This window comes from Onychostruthus taczanowskii, unplaced genomic scaffold, assembly GCF_017590055.1.
Source record: "Onychostruthus taczanowskii isolate IOZ18803 unplaced genomic scaffold, ASM1759005v1 scaffold11, whole genome shotgun sequence".
NCBI lineage: Eukaryota > Metazoa > Chordata > Aves > Passeriformes > Passeridae > Onychostruthus > Onychostruthus taczanowskii.
This window is the reverse complement of record NW_024497629.1, coordinates 10,477,349-10,500,976: the sequence shown is the minus strand read 5'-3', so window position 1 is coordinate 10,500,976 and position 23,628 is coordinate 10,477,349. Positions and strand designations below refer to the sequence as shown.

The following is a 23,628-nucleotide window of genomic DNA, read 5'->3' as shown; positions in this document are numbered from 1 at the left end:
GTAGGTACCATCTGAACTGTCTGTGTGACTAAGCTGCATGAGCTGTTCAGTTATGCAGTAGGTTTGGGACAGAAGAGGTTATCAGTTGTTCCTTATAACTCAGGTTCTGATCATCAGATTTTTTTTTTTTTTTTTTTGTGCATGCAAACTTAGTGGTTCACACTGACATAAGAACTTTCCCTTGAATGTATTTTTCGAAGGTCTTGCAAGGCCTGTGCTTAATGACTTGACCAGACCATCACTTAGAAGAGAGAGAAAAACTAAGCATCTGTCCCTAATCCAAGTGCTGTTGTATATTAACATCTGGCCTGTGTGTTCCCTGGCCTGTGTGAGTGACATATCTGTGCGTATCTCTGCACAGGCATGTGCTGGCTGTCATACAAAGACATGGAGACACATAGTTGGAACATGGAATTCTGGATGTGCTAGATGAAACTTGAAAACAAACACCACTTTATTCATCAAGCTAACATGGCTGAGATGTTAACATAGACCAAAATATAATTACATTTTGTAACACTGTGCTTAGAGGCAAAATGCCCCTTTACCAGAGAGGAAAAGAGTAAGCAGTTGCCTAGTAGGACAGTGAGAGTGAAGAACTGGATTGTGCTACAGATGATGTGATGGGAAGAGGGCAGGCTCCGTCGAGCAGGAGGAAATTAGAACAACAGCGGATAAAAAGACAAAATTTCTAGGGGGATGCTGAGGAATAATCAATTGGATTTGAACAGTGCAAAAAGAGATATTTGAATCCAGAGTCATCAAGTGTCAGGCCAGAGATTTGTTGTAAAATGTCCTAGCTGATAATTGTAATTTTTATCATGTAAAGCATCAGATATGAATAATGATAAAAATATTTTGTTCTCTTATCTGTTTTCAAATTTAGGACTACTAGTAAGAAAAACAGTGAGTAGCAGCTAATGTTGAAGAGACTAGATCCCGTCTGCAGGATGTACTGAACAGGCTGTATCAGTTTTTTCAGTGAGGGGGGTGGGGCAGGTATATGTACTGATATAATTCAGACCACTTCATAGCTCAAGCCATTTGGTTTATTATTAGGGGACAGAATTTTTACAGAAACATGTGTGGTCATTTGGGGTTTTTTTTTTCCTGTTTGGGTGGGTTTTTTCCTCTTGACTGAGGTGCCTGGTATTAGAAACACTGTCTTTGTCTGAAGGTCTTCAGGATCACTTTCCTTCCTCTCTCTGAATAAGTAGTGTAGGCAGTTATCTGAAAATCTGCTTCTTTAGGCACCAGCAGCAGCATAACTATCTCAGGTAGTCTAAATCCCATCCTAAGTTTTCCTTGTGCTTAGTCCTGTGTGTCACACCAGCATGGTGAATGGAAAATCTGCTTCTTTAGGCACCAGCAGCAGCATAACTATCTCAGGCAGTCTAAATCCCATCCTAAGTTTTCCTTGTGCTTAGTCACACCAGCATGGTGAATAAGTGTGTATACCATGTCATCTAATTCACAGGGTGAAATGGTATGGCACAATCTGGTGGTTTGGGAGAGAAGCTGTCTGACTTCTCACTAGAGCTGCTGGTTTTAGGAATAGTTTTGGAAAGAGTAAAAGTGACTTTCCTTGTGATTGTAATGAGTGCATAAAACACATCTGTAAAGATTTACTCTATGAAGAATCTTTCTCTTTTCCTGTGTTTTGGCAATACATTCTTTCTACTCCTATTGATTAAATGTGCTCTCTTGGTTCTTCCTCTTAATACTGTTTATGGAAGATAACCCTTCAGAGCAAGGGAAACCTTTACTCTAATCTCTGCGGGGTAGATGTGGGACATGAGACCAGGAACTTGTCCATACTGAGAACTATGAAAGATACTGTCTCTTACCAATACCTGCTTACCTGGAATTTTGTGATTGTTATGGAGTCAAAAGAACGAAGAGCTACAGGGAAGTTAACCATACTTCACCCCGCTCTGAATGCGGCTTTCAGCCAGCAGCATATCTGCTTTGTATTTCAAATCTAGCACAGGAAGGGATGGTGCTTAGATATGTGCTGTCTTACAGCTAGTGCAGGAGCTGTTGTTCAAACCTGAGCTCCACTCTTAGTATGCCAGTGACACCTTGAGAGGGTTTGTGGTGGGTTTTTCAATCCTAGATACTCTGTTCCTCATCTGAGACTTGTGAAGCACAATGGAAATACAGCATGCCTCAAGCATGCATTTTGTTATAGTTGCAATTGCAAGTAAGAGTTTTGATTTCCTTTTGAGAGGTGGTCCAAGTGTCTTAGTCAGAACTAGGGCTCCATTCCCCTTGCTCATATTTTCAGTTTCACAATAACTTTGCATAGCTTTAAATGTGGTTTCTAGCTTGAAGCTTCTAAGACTTTTTCTCTATTCCCCCAGGAAGAAATCTCTTACAGAGCTCAAACTTGGTGTTATTTGGACTTTGTGTAAACATAACTCTTACTTTTCTGGGAGAGTCAACTGTGGAGAAGGAAAAAGCTTGTGGTGTGTCAAAGCTGCAAACTACTCCTTACTGATTTATTGCTTATGTGGAGACAGCCCAGAATGCCTTAATTCATCAATTCTTGTAAGCAGAGAGGAGGGAAAGAATAGGAGGAAACAAGAAAGGGGATGGAGGGGAAAAGAGTTGGGGAAGAGAAAATAAAAACATGGGGAAATATAAGGGATGGGAGGAAAGACATGGCAAAGCAGTTGTTTTTGTGGTGTTCTAGAAATTTCTGGAAAATAATAAGGTGCTTCCTAGAAAGCAGTGGAATTGTCTGTGCCCTTCTCATTACTGTGTCCTTTACAAGCTAGGTCACTATTTGGTCTCAAGTCACTTCTGACTGCCAGATTACGTTGAGGGGCTTTTGCAGTTGTGCTTAGGTTACAACTGACTTTTAAGATCAGTCTGCTTTAGGTTGGCTTCATCTTGCCTCACTTTAAGACCTGTGTGCAGCTGATGTTCCCTTCTCTAAAATACTCAGAGCTTAAACATTTTGACTGTTAGTGATTTAACCTGTGACCTCTCTCACTTTTGTATATATTTTGTATATTATATTTTATACACCTATATCTATACACAGTAATTCACAGATGGTGCCTTGGTATTGGCCCCAGTATTTAAAGGCAGTGGTTCACTGTAGTGAAGTTTATGGAAGTCTCTAATAAGGATCTAACAGGTTCATGACTCTGAAAATGAGACAGGCAGGCTTGTTCTCTCCAGACCAAAATGTGTTGCACTCATGCCAGTTTTAGATCCAGCTGCAAAACCAGTTCTACAGTGTCCAGGCTTTTCTCCCTTATTATGTAGGATGGAGTTTTCCCATCCAGCAGAGATGAGGAGGCTTTTAAAGTGTGGATCATCTTGATCTTGCTGTTTCAAATTATCTTAAGCCTTGTGCCTCTGGCTGCTGAGAGGGCTCTGAGGTGTGCAGAGGATCTAGGACTCCAGTACTGAGAAATGTCATCATGCAAGGGCTTCCCAGCTTTTGCCTGAGGTCGTCTGCTGCTCCAATGCTTTTATAATCTCTTGGATAGCAAACATTGATTAGACACATGAATTCTGAGCAATGTTCTTTAGTAGCGACACACCTGTCCTTTTGTTCATGTCATCTTTTGGGAATATTGAATGTTTGGGTGATATTGCAGTGGGATTCCATTTCAGTTGTCTACTCTGCACAAAAGTACGCTACTTGTGGGACGAGCTGGGAAGTTGATTTACTTCAGCTATTTTCTCAAGAATTCTCCTGTCTTTCGTATGTTTTCAATTGTCTTACTTAGTACACCATTTTTCTTTTTATTACATTTCTTTTTTCTTACCTTTGACTTTTCCAGTCTTTCCCTTGTGCCTTTTTCCCTTCCCCATCTACAGTTTCTTTCAGATCAAATTAAGTGATTTTCTTTTTTTCTTTGAGATGTTTTCACCCTTCCCTACAGGATCTGAGTAACAGCCTCACCCAGTTTATTTCAGGTTGCTGCTGTTTGGCAGTGCTACAAGAAGCCACAGTGGCACCAGTGCTGGTGACAAACATAGAAAAATGCAAGGTCAGGAAAGTCTTTGGTTCTGTCACATTCACTGACTGTATTTTTTGGAATATGTGCAAAGATCTAGCTCTCTGGGGCACTTCTGCATGGACAGCTTATGGTATGTCTATTTTTAGTATTCTTTTGAAGGAGGAGTTTTAACGATTTCTTGCTTTCTGTGTTTGTTGCAGTATCTTTTCCTCTCTACCTATCCATGTATTTGATAGGCAGTTCTCATATCCATAGATCTAGAAACTGTCCATTGCTGTTCTAATCTTTAAAATCGCTCATGGTTTGTGCAGTAATCAAACCAAAGTTTTGATGGGGTGGTTGCCATATATAATAATCTAATTTCCCTAGAAAACAAGCAAGAAAAAAATTTACCCAGGTATTTAGCAAAGAAATTGGTGTGGAGTTTTTTTTTTTTTTTTTTTCTTCTTTTACATGCCCTAGCAGTGATTTGCCCCTGAAGCAATCCACTAGATTTATTTTGTTTTGCACTCAGTGTTACTGTTTAGATACCTTTTATCAGTGAAAAGACACCTTCTTTCTTTTTTTCTTGGCATTGGAATGTTTCAATGTAATCTTTATATATGTATGTGTTTATACAGCTATATCTGTATACATATATACATATGCATATGTGTGTGTGTATATATGATACATATATAGGTATTTAAAATACAGGATTTTATCAGTCAGGGAGGTAAAGCAAAGAAACATAGTGGCTACTCATGAGTGGACTAAAGTCCCTGGAACAATTGTTTTAACTCAAAGTGAGAGCTTGTTTCCCATGAGCTTTGTCTGGGAGACTGAAGTTGCTGACAGTGTTCTAAAGCTTTTATACGTGGTCTTTTATCTCTTCTGGGCTTGGGCCTTGGAATAGCTTGAAGATAAAAACCTGGAGAGGCTTGAAGTTGGTGGTTAGTCTGTGTAGGGGCTTAAAGGCTAGGTCTGAAGAATTTACAATAGACAGTGTGCTGACATGACTTTCTGCACTACTCTAAGTTGAGTACATGTAGAAAAGAGTTATGCCTGTAAACAGCAGCCTGTTATACTGCTGGAATAAAGAATGGGATTTAGTGGGATTGTCTGGAATTCAAAGGATGATACCTATCTGCTGGACTTGTGCAGTTGGTTGTGGATCAGATTTATGAATGAGTCTGGAGACTTAGGTAGGCATTTGACAGGTTGACAGAATTTAAGAACATAAGGAAGGCAGGCATCAAAACTCTGAAGTTAGTAATCCCTAAACATCCATGTAAATCAGTCTTGTGTTAGTGTGACTGACACCTATCAGAGAGTGATTCTGCTTTACCAGGCAGTTCTGTGGAAATGAAGACTTGGAGACACAGCTACTGCAGTGATAGATGCCAGTAACTAACGGTGGCTGATAAGTGAGAGATATGAAGTCTGCCTGCCAGTTTGTGTTATTGTAAAATCTACAATGGGTGGGTGGGTGGATGTAATAATTTGCTATATCAAGTGGCTTTAAAATGACCTTATCTGTGATACAGTTGCATAATAAATACTGGTGCCACCAACACAAAACATTTGCAAAGTGGTCAATTATGTCATGTAGGCTCCTTTCATATGATCCTTTTGAAGATCTTTGGAAAAGCCTAGGAGCAATGAAAAATGGCATCAAGTTCTAGCTCTGACAGAGGGGTAGCAAATAATGCAAGCTTCAGACTGTTGCTGAATGCCCTTAGTCACCAACCTGGATCATGGGGAGTAGTCCCTGCTGTCCTGAGGGTATGGCCCATAGCTGTGGGATCATGTGCAATGAGCCACAGCTTGGCTGCAGAGGAAGGATCTAAGTCAAAAATATTGACTTAAAAGAAGTGGTAGGCAGTGTCAGTTCCAGAGTGCAGTGTAGTAGCCTTTCTACAGATGACTGCACTTCAGGCATCTGTGGGCTTCTTCCACGTAAGTAAAAATATGTAGGTTTTTGTACAGATTCATATTTTTATAAATATTAGTGGTATGAATGTATAGTGTAGAAACATACTTCATATATTAAAAAAAATACAATTGTACTAGCAGATGTGTTTGATTCTATATAGGAGGAAATGTAGTCTGTGTTCTATACTTCTTTAATCTATAAATACTTATACACCGTACTAAAACTGTACTATAGCAGATGTCTGATTTCATCTAGTAGCCTGTATTACTTTAATTGGAGTTATTTTGATAAAGACAGATTGAGACCAAATTTTAAGTCCCATTTAAGTCCCTTCTTTTCATTTCTAAAAGAGCTGCTTTTCATCATGTCAATAAATTCAGATTAAGTTAACTCCTTAAGGCAGATGACTTAAGTGTACATGATTAACTATCTGGTAGGAGTGGGGACTGAAGCCCTTAATTTAGAAATTAAACTCATCCCTGACCTAAAGCTGAAATTGAGATTCTGCTGAGATCTGTATTTTGAGTCTTGCTTGGTGGAAAAGACCCACCAGCAAGTGTACTGCACATGGCTTCTACTCATCCCTATTTTCTAGTCACTCTTCTCACACAGGCAGTCATGTATCATAAGTGTTGATGATGCAATTGCAATTTAAATGTACAAGGCTGTGAAATACTTGACTAGTGTGCTATAAGAAGAATCATATTGTTTTATGATTTCTAGAATGACTTTTATGTAAGAAAGTTGCATTTTTTTCTGCTTTCATAGAGGTTTTCACAGTATTTTTACTTCACTGTTTTCTTCAACTCTTTGAGGCCTAAAAAGAATTATTCTATTCTTGACTTACCAGATGTTATCAGCCATTTTTTCTCACTAGAAAATGTAGTCTGTGTAGGTGGACCAGAAGCTAAGGGATTACTGTTCAGAAATACAGTTAATGTTCACTTAATTCATTAATTCTTCAAAAATAATGAAGGTTTCCTTTTCATTCCATGCACATCTCTGGGAGTGTCTAAGAGTCACATTCATATATATTGTGTTATTACAGTAAGAAGACTTCAGTCCCTTCTCTCTCTTTGTGCAGAGATTCCCTTTCAGTGTGGACATGCACGTGGTAGAAGAATTAAACACTCATTAGTCAGGTTGTTAAATATTTATGCCAAGACTGCACTGAACAAACTCTTACTAAAGCTATTTCCTATACTTCTGACTTCCAGTTTGCTTTGGGATGCTGTCCCAGAAAATCGCATCCTATCTTACTATTTATCTTACAAATTCAGTATTACCAGATGCAGACCACAGTCAGCAAAAATACGTAAATGAGGTTGACCTTGACTGCAGTAGAATTGGGAGTTTGAACTGATGACCAGCTTCTCTTCTGATTTTCTGTGCCTCTAAGTCTGATTTGGTGTATCTGCTGTCAGTATTGATGTTTGGACTGTGTTTGGCAAGCAACACAATCTCCAGTGAACTACACATATTTAGTGTGCTGGGGTCTGTTGAACTGTACCTTCACTAGCATTGTTTCTTGGGACTTCCTAGTAAATAGCCAAACCTTGGGGTGAAATTTTCTACTGGCTATTTGTGTAACTAGTGCTGTCATTCAACACAATTACACATCAAGATATTTTTCAATGTCTTGATCCTCTAGAAATTCTTTAAGTAATTGCAAGAAAGACAAGGTAACTAAGTGTTCTGCCTGAAGTATTGCACATCACTAGAAAGCATGAGAATACAATCTGAAGCCATAAGAGGCCACAGTTGTGGAACAGTAGGAGTTTTGATCTGGTTCTGAAAGAAGGTGTTTGTTTTTTCTAATTTTCTCTTACAAGTTTGTTTGGTTTTATGCTTTATTTTTTTAAGCTTTTTAAAAATGTTGTGATGTAAACAGAGAAGCTTATTATTTAGTCGCAGCAGTGTACTGGATGATCATGAAACAAGACCTAGTCCATGCATTGAAAAGCTTCATTCTCTGTTCCTTTACAGGGCACCCAGGAGAAGTGATCCAGTGGGGTGCGGAGGCTTTTTGTACAAACCATTTTAGGCTAGGTGGCAAATTTCTTGGTCCTTGCTTTAATGGCTCCAGTGACATTGTATCCTCTCCTTGCCCCATAATGAATGTAAAATTTCTTTATTAAAATGTGTTTTGCAAAGAGGGAAGAGCAGGAATGGCTCTGCTACCATTTGAGGCTGAATTCAAATTTTGCTCAGTTATCACCATGGCTGAATTCAGCATGGATTACATGCCAGCTGTATGGGGCAGCTGATGTCTGCTGGTCTATTGAAAGCCATCTTGAAAGGCATTTTAATTTGATTCTTTCTTGCTTTGCAAAAGACAAAGAGGAGAAATATGTGTCAGTGATATGTTATTGCAGTATAGTTATTCTGCAAAAGTGGAATTACCACAGTGATACCAGTAAGCCTCTATTGAATATCCTAGAAAATGGGGCTAAGCCTTGGGGCTGAAAGTTTGATATTTTCTTTTTGTTGTCACTTAACGACCCACACTCAATATATATAGAATTTTTTTTTTCTGAATTGAGTTGTGCCATACATTGTGAGCTTTAGTCCAAATTGTGTCAGATTCTACATCTTAGCCATAAAATTTGCTATGATTTTTGTCTGCCTGATATACGCAAGTGCATCCTTAACATAATCTGTCCTTTGTTGTTAATTTCCTGGTTGCATCTACTTGCAACTATAAGCATCAGATATGCAATAAACTAGGCAAGACAAGCAAATAACTAATAGCAGACAGTTCAAATGTGCTTGGTCACTACTTCTCAAATACCTCATGAATCTGTCTGTATATGTCAGATAAACCAAAGTTTGGAAGAAGAAAATTGGTCTTGCTTGTAATTTGTGTGTGAAATGAAAAAGTAGTGGTGAAGTACAGAAGCAGTCTTAGTAGCCTTAGAAATTACAGGGTTTCATTCATATCACCATGTTGGACTTTGGCATTGAGGTCTCAGGAAAGACTGCACAGCACAAGTTATGTTTTGTGAGGTGGAGCCATTATTCATGTGCTGTTCTGTGGGGCTGTTCCATCTGTTTCCTTTGAAACAGTGTTGAGTTTGTTTGTGGGCTTTCAGAGGAAGTACTATAGAGCAGCCCTGGAAATGGGGTTGCTTAACCTTTATTCTCTCCCCACTTCTTCTCTCTGTACTTCTCTCCTGCACTAGGAAAAAAATCTTTTGGTGGTACCTATGTACATCATAAAAAGCATCTATGAATTGGACTGAATGGGAGAGCTGACAAAATCTTTACTTTGTTTCAGAAATGTTAGGGACCTTGGTAGAACCATGCCTATTAATTGAATATTAAAGACTTGAACTTCAAAGAAATGTTTGTGGAGTCTGCATGTGATTTCTTGGGGGACAAAAAGCATGCTTTTTTTGAGCATTTGCCTAAATGTAGTCTAGTAAGCATTAGTTTGTTGCGGTTCTGCAGGCTTGCAAAGTTCACAGATATGACTTAAAAATTAGCAGGTCCTGCAATGAGTAGTGGAGGCAACGGGGAAAAAAGGAGGAAAAAAAAGAAAACAAACCCCCAAAAGAACTGTAACTGTGATTTGAGTAATGTAACTGCTGGTGTAAAGATGGTAAGGAGCCACCTAATTTTGGGAAGGAGAAAGGCATGATAATGTGAACCTTTCAGCAGCTTGGGATGTGAATTTTCTATGCTTGGAAGGTCAATGTCACAGTGACAAAACATTACTAGTAAATATGTTGTTAAAATTTGATGTACTCCATAAGTTACCCTCGATGTTTTGGGGGAGTGTGTGGGTTTTTGTTTTGTTTTTCTTCATGTAAAATTCATAAATTAGCTTTTCTCTTTGAGAACACATTTCTTAAGTGTGAGATTTTCTTTTTGCTTAGTCAGTTGACAACACACCATCTGGGCCCTGAAGCCTAGGATAAAGATGCTCTGCATGAACCTATCCTATCAATGTCATGAGGGTGATATATAGGTTATTTTAGCCTCTTCTTATAGCTCACTTTGTGCTCTTATTTGCCCCAGATGGTTGTTGCTACAACAAAGTTGTGCTCTCAGCATATTGAAAGAGTTGGAGGAAATTGCAAGCTAAAACTTGCAGTGTACTCAAAATATTTATTGTTCTTGCTAAAATTAACAGCAAACTGATTGATCTGTCATGCTCCTGGAACAAAAATATCTGGCTCTGTGAGTTGAAATATCATCATGCTGGAAAAGGGCATGATAAATGCCTGGCTTATGAAAGACCTTTTGAGTCTTGGCTGGGTAGCTGAGGTTAAGGAACGTCATGAGAGAAAGCTTGTAACTAGTGATAAAAATCACAGGAATTGGAAATGAGGTTTTTGCATTTGTAATGTGTGACAAAAGCCTGTGACCTAAGGGTATTCCTGCTTGCCTTCATATGTTTAGTGTATTTTGTATGGGGTTATTTTTCCTTCTGCTTTCTATATTCAAGTTCTGTCAGGCAGGGGATATACAAGGGAATACAATTGCTGGCACTGTGAAGTTAACTATTGCTAGTTAGGTTGTTGGAAAAAACAAACTCAACAGGCAATAGCTGACAATGTGATTTTCAATGCCAGAAATGTACTGCCTATCAATATAAGGAAATAATGGAATATCTTTACTTTTTGTACTGTTCTTCAGACTGCTCTGCAATGACTACAGCAAGATACAGGCCTACCTGGGACTTGGTACTTGACCCATTAGTGTCCTGTAAGCTCTGCCTCGGTGAATACCCCGTGGAACAGATGACAACAATAGCACAATGCCAATGCATCTTCTGTACCCTGGTGAGTTTATGTTCCTTTTTAGACATAAAAAAAACCCAAGACTTAGGTTTCACTGCAGAAATAGGGTGTTTCTGCTGTGGGGGGACTCACCCTGAAGTATTGATCTTGCAGTGGAAATAAATACTTTTGCTATGTACTTGAAACAAAAGCTAGGAAGTAAACCTTTGTTTACCTGCAATAAAAAAAAAATTCAGCACTTTACTATCCTGTATAGTTATCTGCTTACCAAGGTTATTCACACTTTCCCTTTTATTTATCAGTGGCTTGGATCTGGGGGTGGTTTTGGTATATAAAAGACATCTTTTAATGAGTTGGGCTGAATGTGAGGACTGATGAAATTTTCACTTTCTTTCAGAAGTGTTAGAGACCTTGGTGGAGTCATGCCCACAATTAATTGACTATCAAAGACTACTGGGGGTGGTTTTATGATTGATTGGGTGCTGAGGGTTTGTTTTATTTATTTTTTTTTTTTAACTTTAGAAGAGACTAGAGTCTTTCAGTTAAACGGGATCACTTCAATCATGATCTGTGGTCCAACTGCCTGGCCACTTCATGGCCCATTAAAAGCTAAAGCATGGTGTTAAAAGGCATTGTCCAAATGACTCATAAACACTGCTCTAGGTTATCAGCTGCTCCTCACAGGATACTCCTTCCAGCCTTCTCACCAGCTTTGTTGTCCTCTGGACATGCATCCAAGGACTTTCACATCCTGAAGTGGTGGGGCCCAGAGCTCCACCCATGCTGAAGGTGAGGCTGCACCAGCTCTGAACACAGCACGACAATCACCTCTCTTGATCAGCTGGCAATGCTGGGTTTGGTGATCCCAGGATGGGCTTTGCCCTCCTGGCTGCTGGCCACTGCTGACTCACATGGAGCCTGATGTCACCAGCACCCCAAATGCCTTTCTGCCGGGCTGTTCTCCAGCCTCTCCTCTCCTAATTCATACTTGTGCCTGGCATTACTCCATAACAGGTGCAGAAACTGGCAATTCAACTTGTTAAGTTTCATGCCATTAATAATTTCCCTGCTCCTATTTATCTAGGTCCCTCTGCAAGGCATCTTGCCTCTCAACAGAATCAGTAGCAGTTTCCAGTTTGGTATCATCATCAAATGTGCTAATAGTACATTTGATTCTTGGGTCCAAACAGTTGATAAACACATTGAACACAACTGACACTAGAGCTGAGCTTTGAGGAACAGTGCTGGTGACTGGTTGCCAAGCAAATGTAGTTCCATTCACTACAACCCTTGGAGCCCAGTTTTACACTCAGCTCATCTTGCAGCTGGACAGCTTGTGCAGAAGGGAGCTGAGAGGGACAGTAGGAAAACTTCACTAAAATCCAGAGAAACTACATCCACTGCCTAATCCTTAATTCTAGGCAGGTGACCTTGTATTAGAAGGTTATCAAATTAGTTAAACAATCTTTCTCTTTTTGATCCTGTGTTGACAGTGCCTGATGATTGCATTGTTCTTTAAATGCTTTTCAATAGTATCCAGCATAGCCATGCACACACTTGTAACTAGAGAAGTATTGAACGTATTACAGATTCTAATTTCACTGTATCATAATTACAGTCACAAAACAGGCTTCCATCACCATATTGTACAAATGCCTACCCAGAATAACAAGAATCTTGTCAGTTAAATACAAAACACTGGAGAACATGTGTAGTATTTGACAAAGGACATCATCATCACAGTTAGTTAATATTGTTAGTTTAGGAACAGAGGAAACTACTCGATAGTTTCCATCCCTAATACTGAATTTGAATTAAAATTTTAGTTCATTAAATATTGCAATGGGTGCAATTACACCAAAAACCTTGTAATGATGGTTCAGCAAAGGAAAAATTTGAGTATTATCAGTAAGAATATAACTTGTGGGATACATGATGCTCAGACTTTAATTTCCCAAGAGTTTATGATATGGTATTATAGACTCAGAAATGGGATTGGGTGACTTTTTTTTTTTAATTTAAAAAGTCCTTCCCTGAAAAGTTTTTTTGGTGTGTGTTTTTAATATTTAAGATCAAGGATTTTAGTTAATTTTATTTTTCTTCATGGAAATACTACCATTTTTTAAATAGTAGATTTCATTTTTCCTGGTGGTTATTGAAGATATAGGAGGCAGCCAATGGAATAGGTAGAACTACTGTGAAAGAAATGTTGCTCAAGCATGCAAAGGCATATAAAATAATAGGCTCCATGGAAACTCTTCTCTTCTAGTGCTTACAACAGCTGAGTGTTGTGTTTCTCCCTGGTTGAATGCAGATAATATTTAAATGTCAGTTTTCAGTAACATTTCCATAGCAGCAGAAGGATTGGGTTACCAAATACATTTTTTCATCTTTACTTTGTTCCTTTCAGTGTTTACTGCCATCCTCGATCTTCTGACTTTTTGGTTAGAATGTGGTTGCTGACTCTCACAGCTGTTTTGAAAGATATAACCAGTTACAGACATCAGATATGTAACCTTTACCGATAACCTGTTCTTAGCAGCTGATATAGTAATCTGACTGATGACATATAGTTTGCATTTTGAACTCTGTTCAGGTGGAATCATAAGCCAGTTTTTACTACTTGTATTTGATTGTCTTGAATAGTTCGTTCAGCTTTGTCCTGTTTAAAGAAATTTTTGTAGTTTGTCTGACTCTTGTTTGCCACTAATAAGCTTTATACAGTGACATTTGAGTGCTCTTAAAAATTTTTTTGTCCTTAAGCTTTCCCATGAATTAACAGATAGTACTACCTTTGCTTTTCTTGATGATGGTGAGGGAAGTATTAAGAATCAAACCAAATAAATGCAAGAGGCAGTAGCTATAAACCTGTTACAGCCTAGGCCTTCACCTGAAACCCAAGACCTTCATCTCTACCTTTGGGTCAGCCTGAAGGCTGATAAATTGCTAAAGAAAATGCTCCCATGAGTCTAGCAACATTGTTTGGCCTATTGACAGTCATTAAGGAAGAGCGTGACAGATGTATGCAGAATTCTCCACTGGTGTTCCTCCGGCAATGATTTCCAGAAACACCAGGGACACTGTCTATCAACTGTGCTTTGTAAATGGCCAAACAATCAAAAAGAGTAGCCTTTTGACTCAAGATCTTGCATGGAGTCTATGTACAGTAGATCCAGTTCATCTCTGCTTTGTTCTTGTTTGACCAATGTGCAGTTTTGTTCAGGCTTCTTTTTTGTGCATTAACAGTGGTCTTTCCAGGAATATGAGTAAAAAAGAAAAAGGAATGTCCACACAATGTCCATACTGCAGCTTTTACCACTAGCTCTAGCCCTTCTGTCTAAATCACAGCAAGCTGAAACAATGTGAGTATGTATTACAAAGAGATCTTTCAAGTGCAGTACTACTGGTATGTTGGCAGCATTTGGATCAATGTACAGGTCTTTCAATCCTATATTTCTGTCTGCAAGTCTTGACTCTTTATAATCATAGAATTGCTGTAGTAAAGATACCACGAAGGATTGTCTCTTCCTGACACTTATACAGTAGCACAGCATTTTTATTCAAAAAGATAGAATGGGGACACTGTTTTCATTTGCTTTCTGGCAGAGCTGTGCATGAATTAAATAGAGCAGACTGCCACTCCTCTGCTGATAAGGCACAGGCACTACAATTTCCCATAGTATTATTTTGCCAGTTAGTACAATACTCCATTATTGTTTTTATCATTGTGATCATTAATGCCCAGACAATGCTGTGAGCTCTAAGTTTTGTATATCTCATCCATTAGGAATGTTATGAGACTGTATTTTCTCTGGTACATCAAGCAAATCCATTGTTTGATTGCTTGAGGTACCAGAGAAACATAAGACTAAAGAATAGAGAGAAAAACAAGCTAAGATGCTGTTAGCTTTTTTGTTTGTTTTTCTGAGTATTATCAAGGGGCAAACCAGTATCTCTCTTAGAGTCAACAGGACCAATCTTAAGTGTGCTTGTGAAATTTTGGACCAAAACACCTAAATATCTTTTAATAAAAAATTTTCCCCACTTGAATAGCACACAGTACATAGCAAATCATCTTGATTTATACTTAGATAGTCACTTAGCAGTTGCTTGCCTCAAAGAAGTAATTGTTTTTCCATGTTTTCTTCAGAAAGCTTTACACTTAGAGAAGGAAAAAGAGTAAAGCAGAGAACATCACTTTTCCTTTTCTTTAATTTTTATTTGGTATTATTTTGCAATAATTTTTTTCACTTACTACTTAGCCTTTGCTTTTTCAAGGGGATTATGGGAGGTAAGCAGGGAGCAATTTTCTCAATTCATTTCTGAAATTCGGATTATTTGGTAATCTCTGATTAAATTAACATGTATCTTATTGGGCAGGATGTGTTACCAATTGTATATGTGCTGAAGTTCCAACAGGTTTATTGCAGTTGATATTCTTGCATGGAAGTCAAGCAGTTAGTTGCTTGAATGTTTTCTGGTTCAGGATTTACGTGTACATCTGCGTACATAAATACTGTATAATTTATATATATATAAAACGTACACATAGATGTGTCAATGTGTTCCAAGTGCAGTGATGCCACAATTACTCAGTGATAGTGTCACTATCACTGCACTCAAGTGCAGTGATGCCACTGTTACTCAAGACAGGCTAAGCTCCTTTTGACCTCACATTAGATTATTCAGTTCCCTTCAGGATGTTATGCACTACTGATCATTCTGGTACCAGTGGATTCATTGCTCAGTTTACTCAAATTTAAAACCAAAGTCTGTCAAGTAGGCAGTCCAAGCAAGCAAATGTCTAGAAGAAATATGAAGCATGACAGAAAACTTGTCTTTGAAAAAATTTGACTACTTCTCTGTAGTCTACCTTGTTTCTGATAGAAGGAGAAACTGTAGTCAGATGCATGAAGAAGAGGGCTACCAACAGTTAGAAAATTACAAAACTAAGGTTGAGACCCGCTTTCTACTTCATGTTTGTGCTTTTTTTTTGGTCAGATCCATGTGGATCAACTTTGGTGTTTGAAACTAGCACTGCTTCGAAGGTGCTCATACTCTGATTCTTGCCCTAAGCTCTACCTTAAGCACTTGAGGCAGCTGGTTAATCTTACCTGGACCTTTAGTGGTCCCTCTCTCTAAGTTTGTTGTGTTCTATCCCAAGTAGGTTGACAGTAGGATAGTGACAGACTTCTGTTTTCACTTTTTAAATGGGATTAGTGAATTTGCCTAATCATGACTGGTTATACAGACCTCCTTAATTTTAATCATTCTGCTGTTTGAGCTTGCTTATAGGCTGATGATCAGCAAGGCAATTATTCTGCCTATAACCGGTATCAGGCACCCCTCTTTTCTTTTTTTTTTTTTCTTGTTGTCATGCCTGACCAGAAGCACATGGAGCATCTCTGAGTAGAAGGACAGAAAAAAGTGATTTAGTTAGTGTTATCCCACACTCCAAATGAGGCAGAGGCAGTATCAGCCTCTTCTTCCCCCAGGGCAAGGCAGACACCGAGAGCAGCATGGATGGAAACAGGTGGGCTTGGTTGCCTTCCTGTTCCTGTGTGGTTTATCTCTGCTTGCCAAAAGAAGCCTACCTTAGCAGGGCAGCACTGTGCTGACACAAGACTGTTCCTCACCTGTACCAAAGGAAATGCCTCACTTGCTTGGAGACAGGAGGGAGGGGGAAACCTAATGGCTTGTGAGGTTTTGTAGAGTTCAAGGTCCTTCTTAGTAGCTGTAATGTTTGTTTCCCACCACCAAAGCTTAGAGCTTGCTGCTTGTGCTCAAATACCCCAACCTTAGCAGAGAGCTGATACTAATCTTGACACGTGATGTATCAGTAGAGGCTTCATGGTTCGAGGTCACTGTGTGTTTGCATAGCAGTTCACATGGCTGGCTGCGTTCTCACTTGTGGTGGGGTGGCAGAACTCCCTGCTTTAATGAGCAGGTACTGCAGAACCCTGGGTGAAAACTTAACTTGATCCTGAGCCTTCAGCTCTCCTCTCCTGTGTGATGTCACTAAATGAGATTAGTGTTATCTGTCTTCATCAGGCTGTTAGGAAAACTAGCTCATTTTGGTTTGCATAGGGTTTTGCATGTGAGAATGGAAGGGCCTTTGTTTGCTGCAGGTGTGTTTTCCTCCCACTCAGAATTGCTATTTCTGCTCTGAAATAGAATAAACTTTTCTCAAGCATACAAGATGCATTTTTTGTGGTATTTTTTTCCTTCTGAATATTTGATATTCATCCCAAATATGTTGGCATTTGAATATAAATTAATTTTTGTGAAGTTTACCTTGTGTTTTTACCAACTGCAGCCCTAAATAGGTGAGAACAAAAAGCGTGTGCAAGGTAATGGAGGGATAAAAATTCGTAATGAAAAAAGTTTACATGTACATCTGCTTGGAATACCTATTCAAAAATGAAGAGGTATCACAAGGTGTTACCCTTGTGTCATTTGGCCATTTTTTGCTGTCTACTGCTGTGATTGATTCCTCTGAAGAAAAATTGTTCCACTTCTATAAATTTTACAGTACACAGCCATAAAAGTGTATATAAAAAAACAAGCCCACCACTTCAAAGGCTGTGCAGCTGTTAGTCTGTGTTACTTTCTCTTTCAAGATACTCAGCTGGAGAAAGGCACTTGTTTTTCCAGTGCTTTTAGTTCTGGTTGCTTGGTCTTGTGATTTCTGCAGCCATTGATTGCTGTGTCTCAAAGGCTATTTGCCATGTCCTGACATTTCTCAGGCTGAAGTAGTCATCAGGGCTTCTCTTTCTGCTTTCTTGATAATACATTTCTTCTTGCCTTACTTCATCATTTGTTGACTGATGGCCTGATGGTGCTGTTCCCTGTACACAAGCCGACACAGTCTCATGGGGAGAAATTTGGAGGCTGGACTCAGAGAGGTGATGCACCTCATCCCGGATATCAACATCTTGCCTGTGAGTTGTTTGCATTCATTAAGAAGCATGTTCCAGGGACTGCTGTGATATTTGGGTGTACTGTCAGAAGGCATTTGGACAGAGGTAGGACCAATGCAGCAAAGTCTACTCTGCTGTCCACAGGAGGAATCAACAGCCATCACTGCTCCAACAGCAGAATTTGCAATGGGTGAGTGCCTGCTCCTGCCAGGGTGTGGCCAGTCCCCATACTAAGATTACAGCAGCTGCTGGGAGCACAAGGACTCTCGGACAACAATAATTTTTATAGCTCAGGAAAGAAGGCTCAGATGGTTTGTCCTCAAACATGGAAGTACAGGGGTTGTGTTTATCTTTTCCAGCCCTCATCCTGTTTGGCTGTCATCCACAGGGAAGATGATGAGATTGTGTTTAGACTGGCAATATAGTCTATAACAGGGCTACAGAACAGCTGAGGGAGTCTTTAAACATTGACAGCATGGTGGGAAAAAGAGGCATTTACCCTTGGCAATTTCAAACAAAAAGTATCTTTAAAAGGGGCCAAGTATCAGGAGGATAGAGGCAGGAAACCTGTCAAGCAGGGGTCTTTCAAATTGCTTTCTGCTTTGAGAAAAACATGTATCAGCTGGGATGTTATCTCTCCCTGGTCCTGGTCAAAGTCTCTCGCAGTGTGTACCTTCTTCACAGTATAAGGCTCTAGGTGTTTCCCTGTTGTGGAGCTCTGGAGTGCCTTGCATGTTCTTCTCTTGGAGTCAAGGGTTGGTATGCTTGTGTAGCAAAATTTTTGTCTCTGTAACAAAGGATATAAAGGATAAACATGTAAGACAGTTCTCTGCTGCTTTCAGATTTGAAGTACTGCGTGTCAAGATAAGTGAATTTGTTCTTCCTGTGATTTATTCTTAAGATGATAAATTAGGGTTAATAAAAATTTGAGTTCTAATAGTGAAGATGTCTTTGCAAGTAGATAATTGTTTCTGAAAAGATGTCTGTAGAAGTGGAAATGATTTAAGTTCAAAGTATTACCACAAACATTAAACACTTCTAATGTACATCTGTCACAGATCTAGGTGGTTTGTGAAGTTGAAGGTAGCTTGTGCTTGCAGATTTGGTTGGTATAGCTGACAGTTTATCTAGTAAAGAAGAAAAATCACTCCCACAGTCAGGCATATGCCTCAAACAGATCTCTGTGATTACATGTGCATAGATATTTTCCAGTAAGTCACTCGTCAACTAAGTAGGATTAGGGTGATATTAAAAAGCTAGGCTGTAGGTCTGCTGTAGAGAATTAGGCACACTGGAGCAGCAGTGCAAAAGTGGTTTCAAGTGGAGCCTGTTATTAAACAACAATAGATTTGAGGCAGGATTATAACTACTTTACACGAAAAGGCCATGTAGTAAATTTGAAAGAAGCTTAAAACCTCTCTGAGGAACCTACCATTCTTTTTCTTTTCTTGCGCATGCTTTCTTGTATGTGGTAAGTGTACCGTGGAACTTTCTCAGAAAGTAGTTTTCTTTTTCTGTAAAACACTAAGTTTAAATAATATTGCTCTTATGACTGGAGTGTTGAAATGGAAGGATACAGGCTCTTTAGGAAGGATAAGCAGAAGAAGTGAAGTGGAGGTGTCACTCTATGTCAGTAACCAGCTGGAGGATGTGGAGCTACACTTGGGGATTGATAAGGAGACGACTGAAAGCTTATGGGTCAGGATTAAAGGGAGGGCAGGGACAGGTAACTTTATGGTGGGGTTTCCTATGGGGAGTCCAACTAGGAGGCTGTACAAGAAAATTGGAGGGGCATTATTTATAAAGGCATGTAGTGATTGGACAAGTGAAAATGGCTTCAAACTGAAAAAGAGTTGGTTTAGATACTAGGATGGAATTCTTTACTATGATGGTGATGAGACACTGGACAGATTACCCAGGGGAAGTTGTGAATACCCCATCTCTGAAAGTGTTCAAGGCCAGTTTGGATAGAGTTCTGAGCAACCTGGTCTAGTAGAAAGTGTTGCTGCCTATGGCAAAAGGGTTGGAACTATATGATCTGTAAGGTATATCCCACCCTAAGCCATGCTATGATTCTGTGATTTGTTCCTAATACCAGATAAGCAATCCTGTTACTTTTAGAAGTATGCACTAAAATATTTTAAAAGGTAGCATATGATAGTTATATGTGGCGACAAGAATCTCTCTCTCAGGAATAGGGAAGGCTCTAGCCTTGTTGTATCATTCTTCCTTCTTCAGAGAACACCCCAGATGCAGGCTGCTTGTTTTAGGGGAGTTTTTCTTCTTGAAATTGTTCAGGTTTGTCTAGATGGAAAATATTTCTAGAAAATGACATTCAGAGTGAATTTGCTATTTGGACAAAAGGAAGGGAGCTATTTTTCCAAGAGTATTAGTCTTCACCTGAGACACAGACACTCAGATTTTTTTTTTTTTGTAGTGAAAGAAATTCACTCACTTTCAAACATGCTGTCTCCCCCTGCCCCAGTGATTGCACACTACATCACTGCACTGCTCTAATCTGAACCTAAAATAGGACATTACATCATGTTACCCAAACGATTTACAGGCAGTTTGTCTACGAGTATAAATTCTACCTGTTTACCAGACTGACTGCAGAATTAGCTTAGGGGCATTTGCACAAAGCAGCAGAATAACCTTGGTTTTGCCCTGTCTTATGGAAGGAGAAGACATCACCTTCTTAGAATTCATTTTAAAGCAATGTAAAGAAAAATTCTTAGTATTAGAGCATAAAAATACTACCAAATGTAGTTGAAGCTGTAGTAGTTTTTGGGGTTGTCTGTGTAGCCCCATCACATGAATTTTGAGCTTTGGTTTAGTATTCATTTAGCATAAAAGTGACCCATAGATCAAACTGTAGATTTTTAGCTACAAGACACAAAACAAGTGCTTCTCACTCAATATCCTTTCATATTCCTCATCCAGAAGAATCTTCTTACCCTAGAATGTAATGCCCAAAGGGATCTTTCATGTACCTATCCTGATACCACTTGTAACATGGATCACAAAATACCAGCCAGCTTTTCCTGACTCTTCATGTGGTCGAATGCAAGTTTATGTAATTATATGTGTGTGTGTATTTATGTATGTTTTTAGATGTTCATCTAATCCTGGTTTGCAGATGATATAGAATTTGAGACCAGCAATTTAGTCTACATGTTAATAATTATCCTATTTGAAAAGATTTTCAGCTTGGCCTTTAAAAAATCTCCCTTGTTGAAAAAGCATGTCAGCCCTTCCTTGTGTTTCTATTTTTCCCCCTTTAAATTTTATCGGTTCATGTGTTTTGGTTTTTTAAAAATTATTTTCCAATACCAGCATGTGATGATTCTGCATGTAGTGCACCTTCATATGGTGATGGCTATGGCCTAGTGGCAGCACTAAAATACATTTGAAGGTTTAAGAAATAAGTCACATGATATAGCGATATACTTTGCTCTTGTCATGTGTTTTTGGCCTTTCCAAATCTGTGGACTGATTAAAAAATTTCCCATATGATTTGGCACTTGCTGCACAGCATTAGTGTAGTCAGAAGTCTACATTTTAACAAATTCCACCTATCAGCTGTTAAGAAAATCATTCAGGATAATCTTTTTGTCTGCCTAACTCAAATAATAGGTGACATCTTGAAAAACCACCTCTTGTTTCCTGCAATAGTAGCAATAACATGTTCTTAAAAATAGTTATGACTTTCCCAAACCATCTCCAAGTGTTTTTAATTATGTGCATTTTGTATTGTAAAATGACCTCAGGCACCAAGTGAGCACGTTTTTTCTGTCAAAGTAGATGGTAGATAAGTGTCGCCCCCTATGTAAACAGTGAAAGTCAAGATTCTTTTTTTGGAATTATGGTGGGGTTTATTTGGGCTTTGATGTCAGGAGAAATAAATCAAAGCACCAACATCAGAAGCAAGCATGATTATTCCTGGAATTCTTCTAAAAAAAAGAAAATCCAAAAATTTTGCTGTGGCCTGTGCAGGTTTGTTAGAGCTAAATGCAGGAGAGCAAGATTGTGTTGTGGTTTTGAAATTAGGCAAAAAATAAGCGTTTTGATTCCTATATAGGATATATTGGTCTTTATAACATTAAACAAAAATATATGAAGCTCTAAAGCCGTGGCATATCAGTGGTTGTGTGCATACCTTCCTTTGTGGCACAATCCTTGATGTATAGAGGTTAGAAATGCAACACATCTTGCAGAGCTTTAAATACTGTGCTGGGCTTGGCAGCTTCAGAAAGTCATTCCTTTATTAGTCATCTGTCTCTGAGGCAACAGAAAAAAAAAGTGTTCCCAATTTAAATAGGCAGCTTATAGTAAAACTGCTGCTGAATTGGGGTCTCAGTTGGTCTTTGTGAGGGAATGGATCTGGGCCAAAACTCCTAAAAATGGATGTGCTTCTGCCCTTTGTCATGGGGACAGCAAATGCCTGTAGGATTCACAGGTTACCAGGTGACAGAAAAAGCTACACATGTGTCAGAAAGGACAGCAGGGATGGAAAGGGGACAGAGCAGGGATGCACAAGGAGTATGCGTGCACAGGGAACAATACAGGAGTAGCGCTCAGGGGAGCTAACCGGTCTCTTCTGACACACATCCCTTAAAGGATTAATGAAGATGTTCCTCAGCATACTAGTTTAATACACGTACTCTTATAATCTTACTCCATTCTCATGCCTTAGGTAGCTAATTTTAGCTTCTGTCTTCTCTGAGAATAGTTATGTAATAGACTTCATTTTGTATGTTGTGTGGGGTGACCTACACTCCCACGTTTTTTGTTCATGCTTTAGAGTACTTTATTGCCTTAATGGAAGGACTATGAAAATACTTTCTTCCAGCATTGAATCAAGTTGCATAGAAAATTTTGTCATCTTTTTGTAATTGTTTTACAATGAATTTTTCATAGTATATGGCTGAATACCTTATCCTGCTTTGTTGTGTTGCTTGCATGCTGCTGCATTTCTGGTACTGTAGCCAATCTTGTACAAGTTGCATGTCTTGTGCCTGCCCTCAAGAGAAGCCACAGGTACCCTGTGCATCAAATTCTCTTGCAACTGCTTTGGGTTCATCTTTCTCCACCCAAGAAGTCTCAGGGGAGTCTTGAGTGGTAGCGTGTTTTATCCTCTACCTATTTTGTGGCCTTGAGACGTTTCTCAGAAGGTGAAGCATGAGAAGTGTACTTGGTTGTGCTGATTTTGAGAAGACAGCAGCCAATGCCCCATTAAGGGGAAGGGAAAGGCCATGAACACTGCTCATGACAGGAATGAAGTGTGTAGTTTCTTGGAAAATGAGAGGAAAGGGAAGCAAATCGAGTAGGCTTTGGCAATAGTCCTAAACAGGTTGAGGAGGAGAATTAGCCACATTAATGATTAATGATAGCAAAGCTCATTCAGCTTGAAAAGTACTTTCTATAAGTGCTAAGTGCTGGCATTAAAAATGTATGCATTTTCGTTTTAATCCACACTTGGCATCTGCAAATGGAGAGGAAAGGGAAGAGCCATCAGTGTCATTATATCAGCACTAATACCTCACTACAGCTGAAATCACAGCTTGCCAAGGCACACAGCCTAGCAGAACTCAGCCTGTTGGGGTTAGTGATACAGGTTCTCCTAAAGTGTTCCACCACCTGCTCTGCAGAGCTCCAAGTGAAGGCTTGGAAACCTTCTGCAAGTCAGCATCTACTAAATGGACAGTTGTCCTCATTAAACCCCTACTGAGGAAGACAAAGACTATGTGTAGTCTGTCATACATGGATTTCTTTGCACAATTAAAAATTTTATAAATATCAGTTATCTGATCTCTGTTTTTCTTTTCCAAAAAATTGACCTGCTTTCTCTAATGCGTGGGAGACACAGAGAAAGGGAGCTCTAGCAGAAATGATTTGTCGTGCTATCAAGGTGGTGGCAACTTGCCACCAGAAATGCTGTGGACCAGAGCAGCTGGCATTGTGTGGGCAGGAAGTACAGTCTGCTGCAATCAAGATGCGAGAGGTAAAATCTAGAATAATTTGTTAATAGAGGTGTCTGAAAGGAGCTGAATAGACAAATGGAGAGG

The 23,628-nt window shown here is 39.2% G+C and overlaps 1 protein-coding gene across 3 annotated transcripts in view; it reads left to right on the top strand.

The window, feature by feature from the left end:
• Positions 1–23,628, top strand: part of RNF144A (ring finger protein 144A) — a 58,954-nt gene that overhangs the window by 9,695 nt on the left and 25,631 nt on the right. For all 3 annotated transcript variants that reach the window (XR_005953793.1, XM_041419818.1, XM_041419810.1), the window contains exon 2: positions 10,537–10,682. Coding sequence is in view for 2 of the 3 variants with exons in the window: in XM_041419818.1 (XP_041275752.1) it covers positions 10,548–10,682 (135 nt within the window). In the remaining variant the exon portion in view is untranslated. The remainder of the gene's footprint in view (positions 1–10,536; positions 10,683–23,628) is intronic.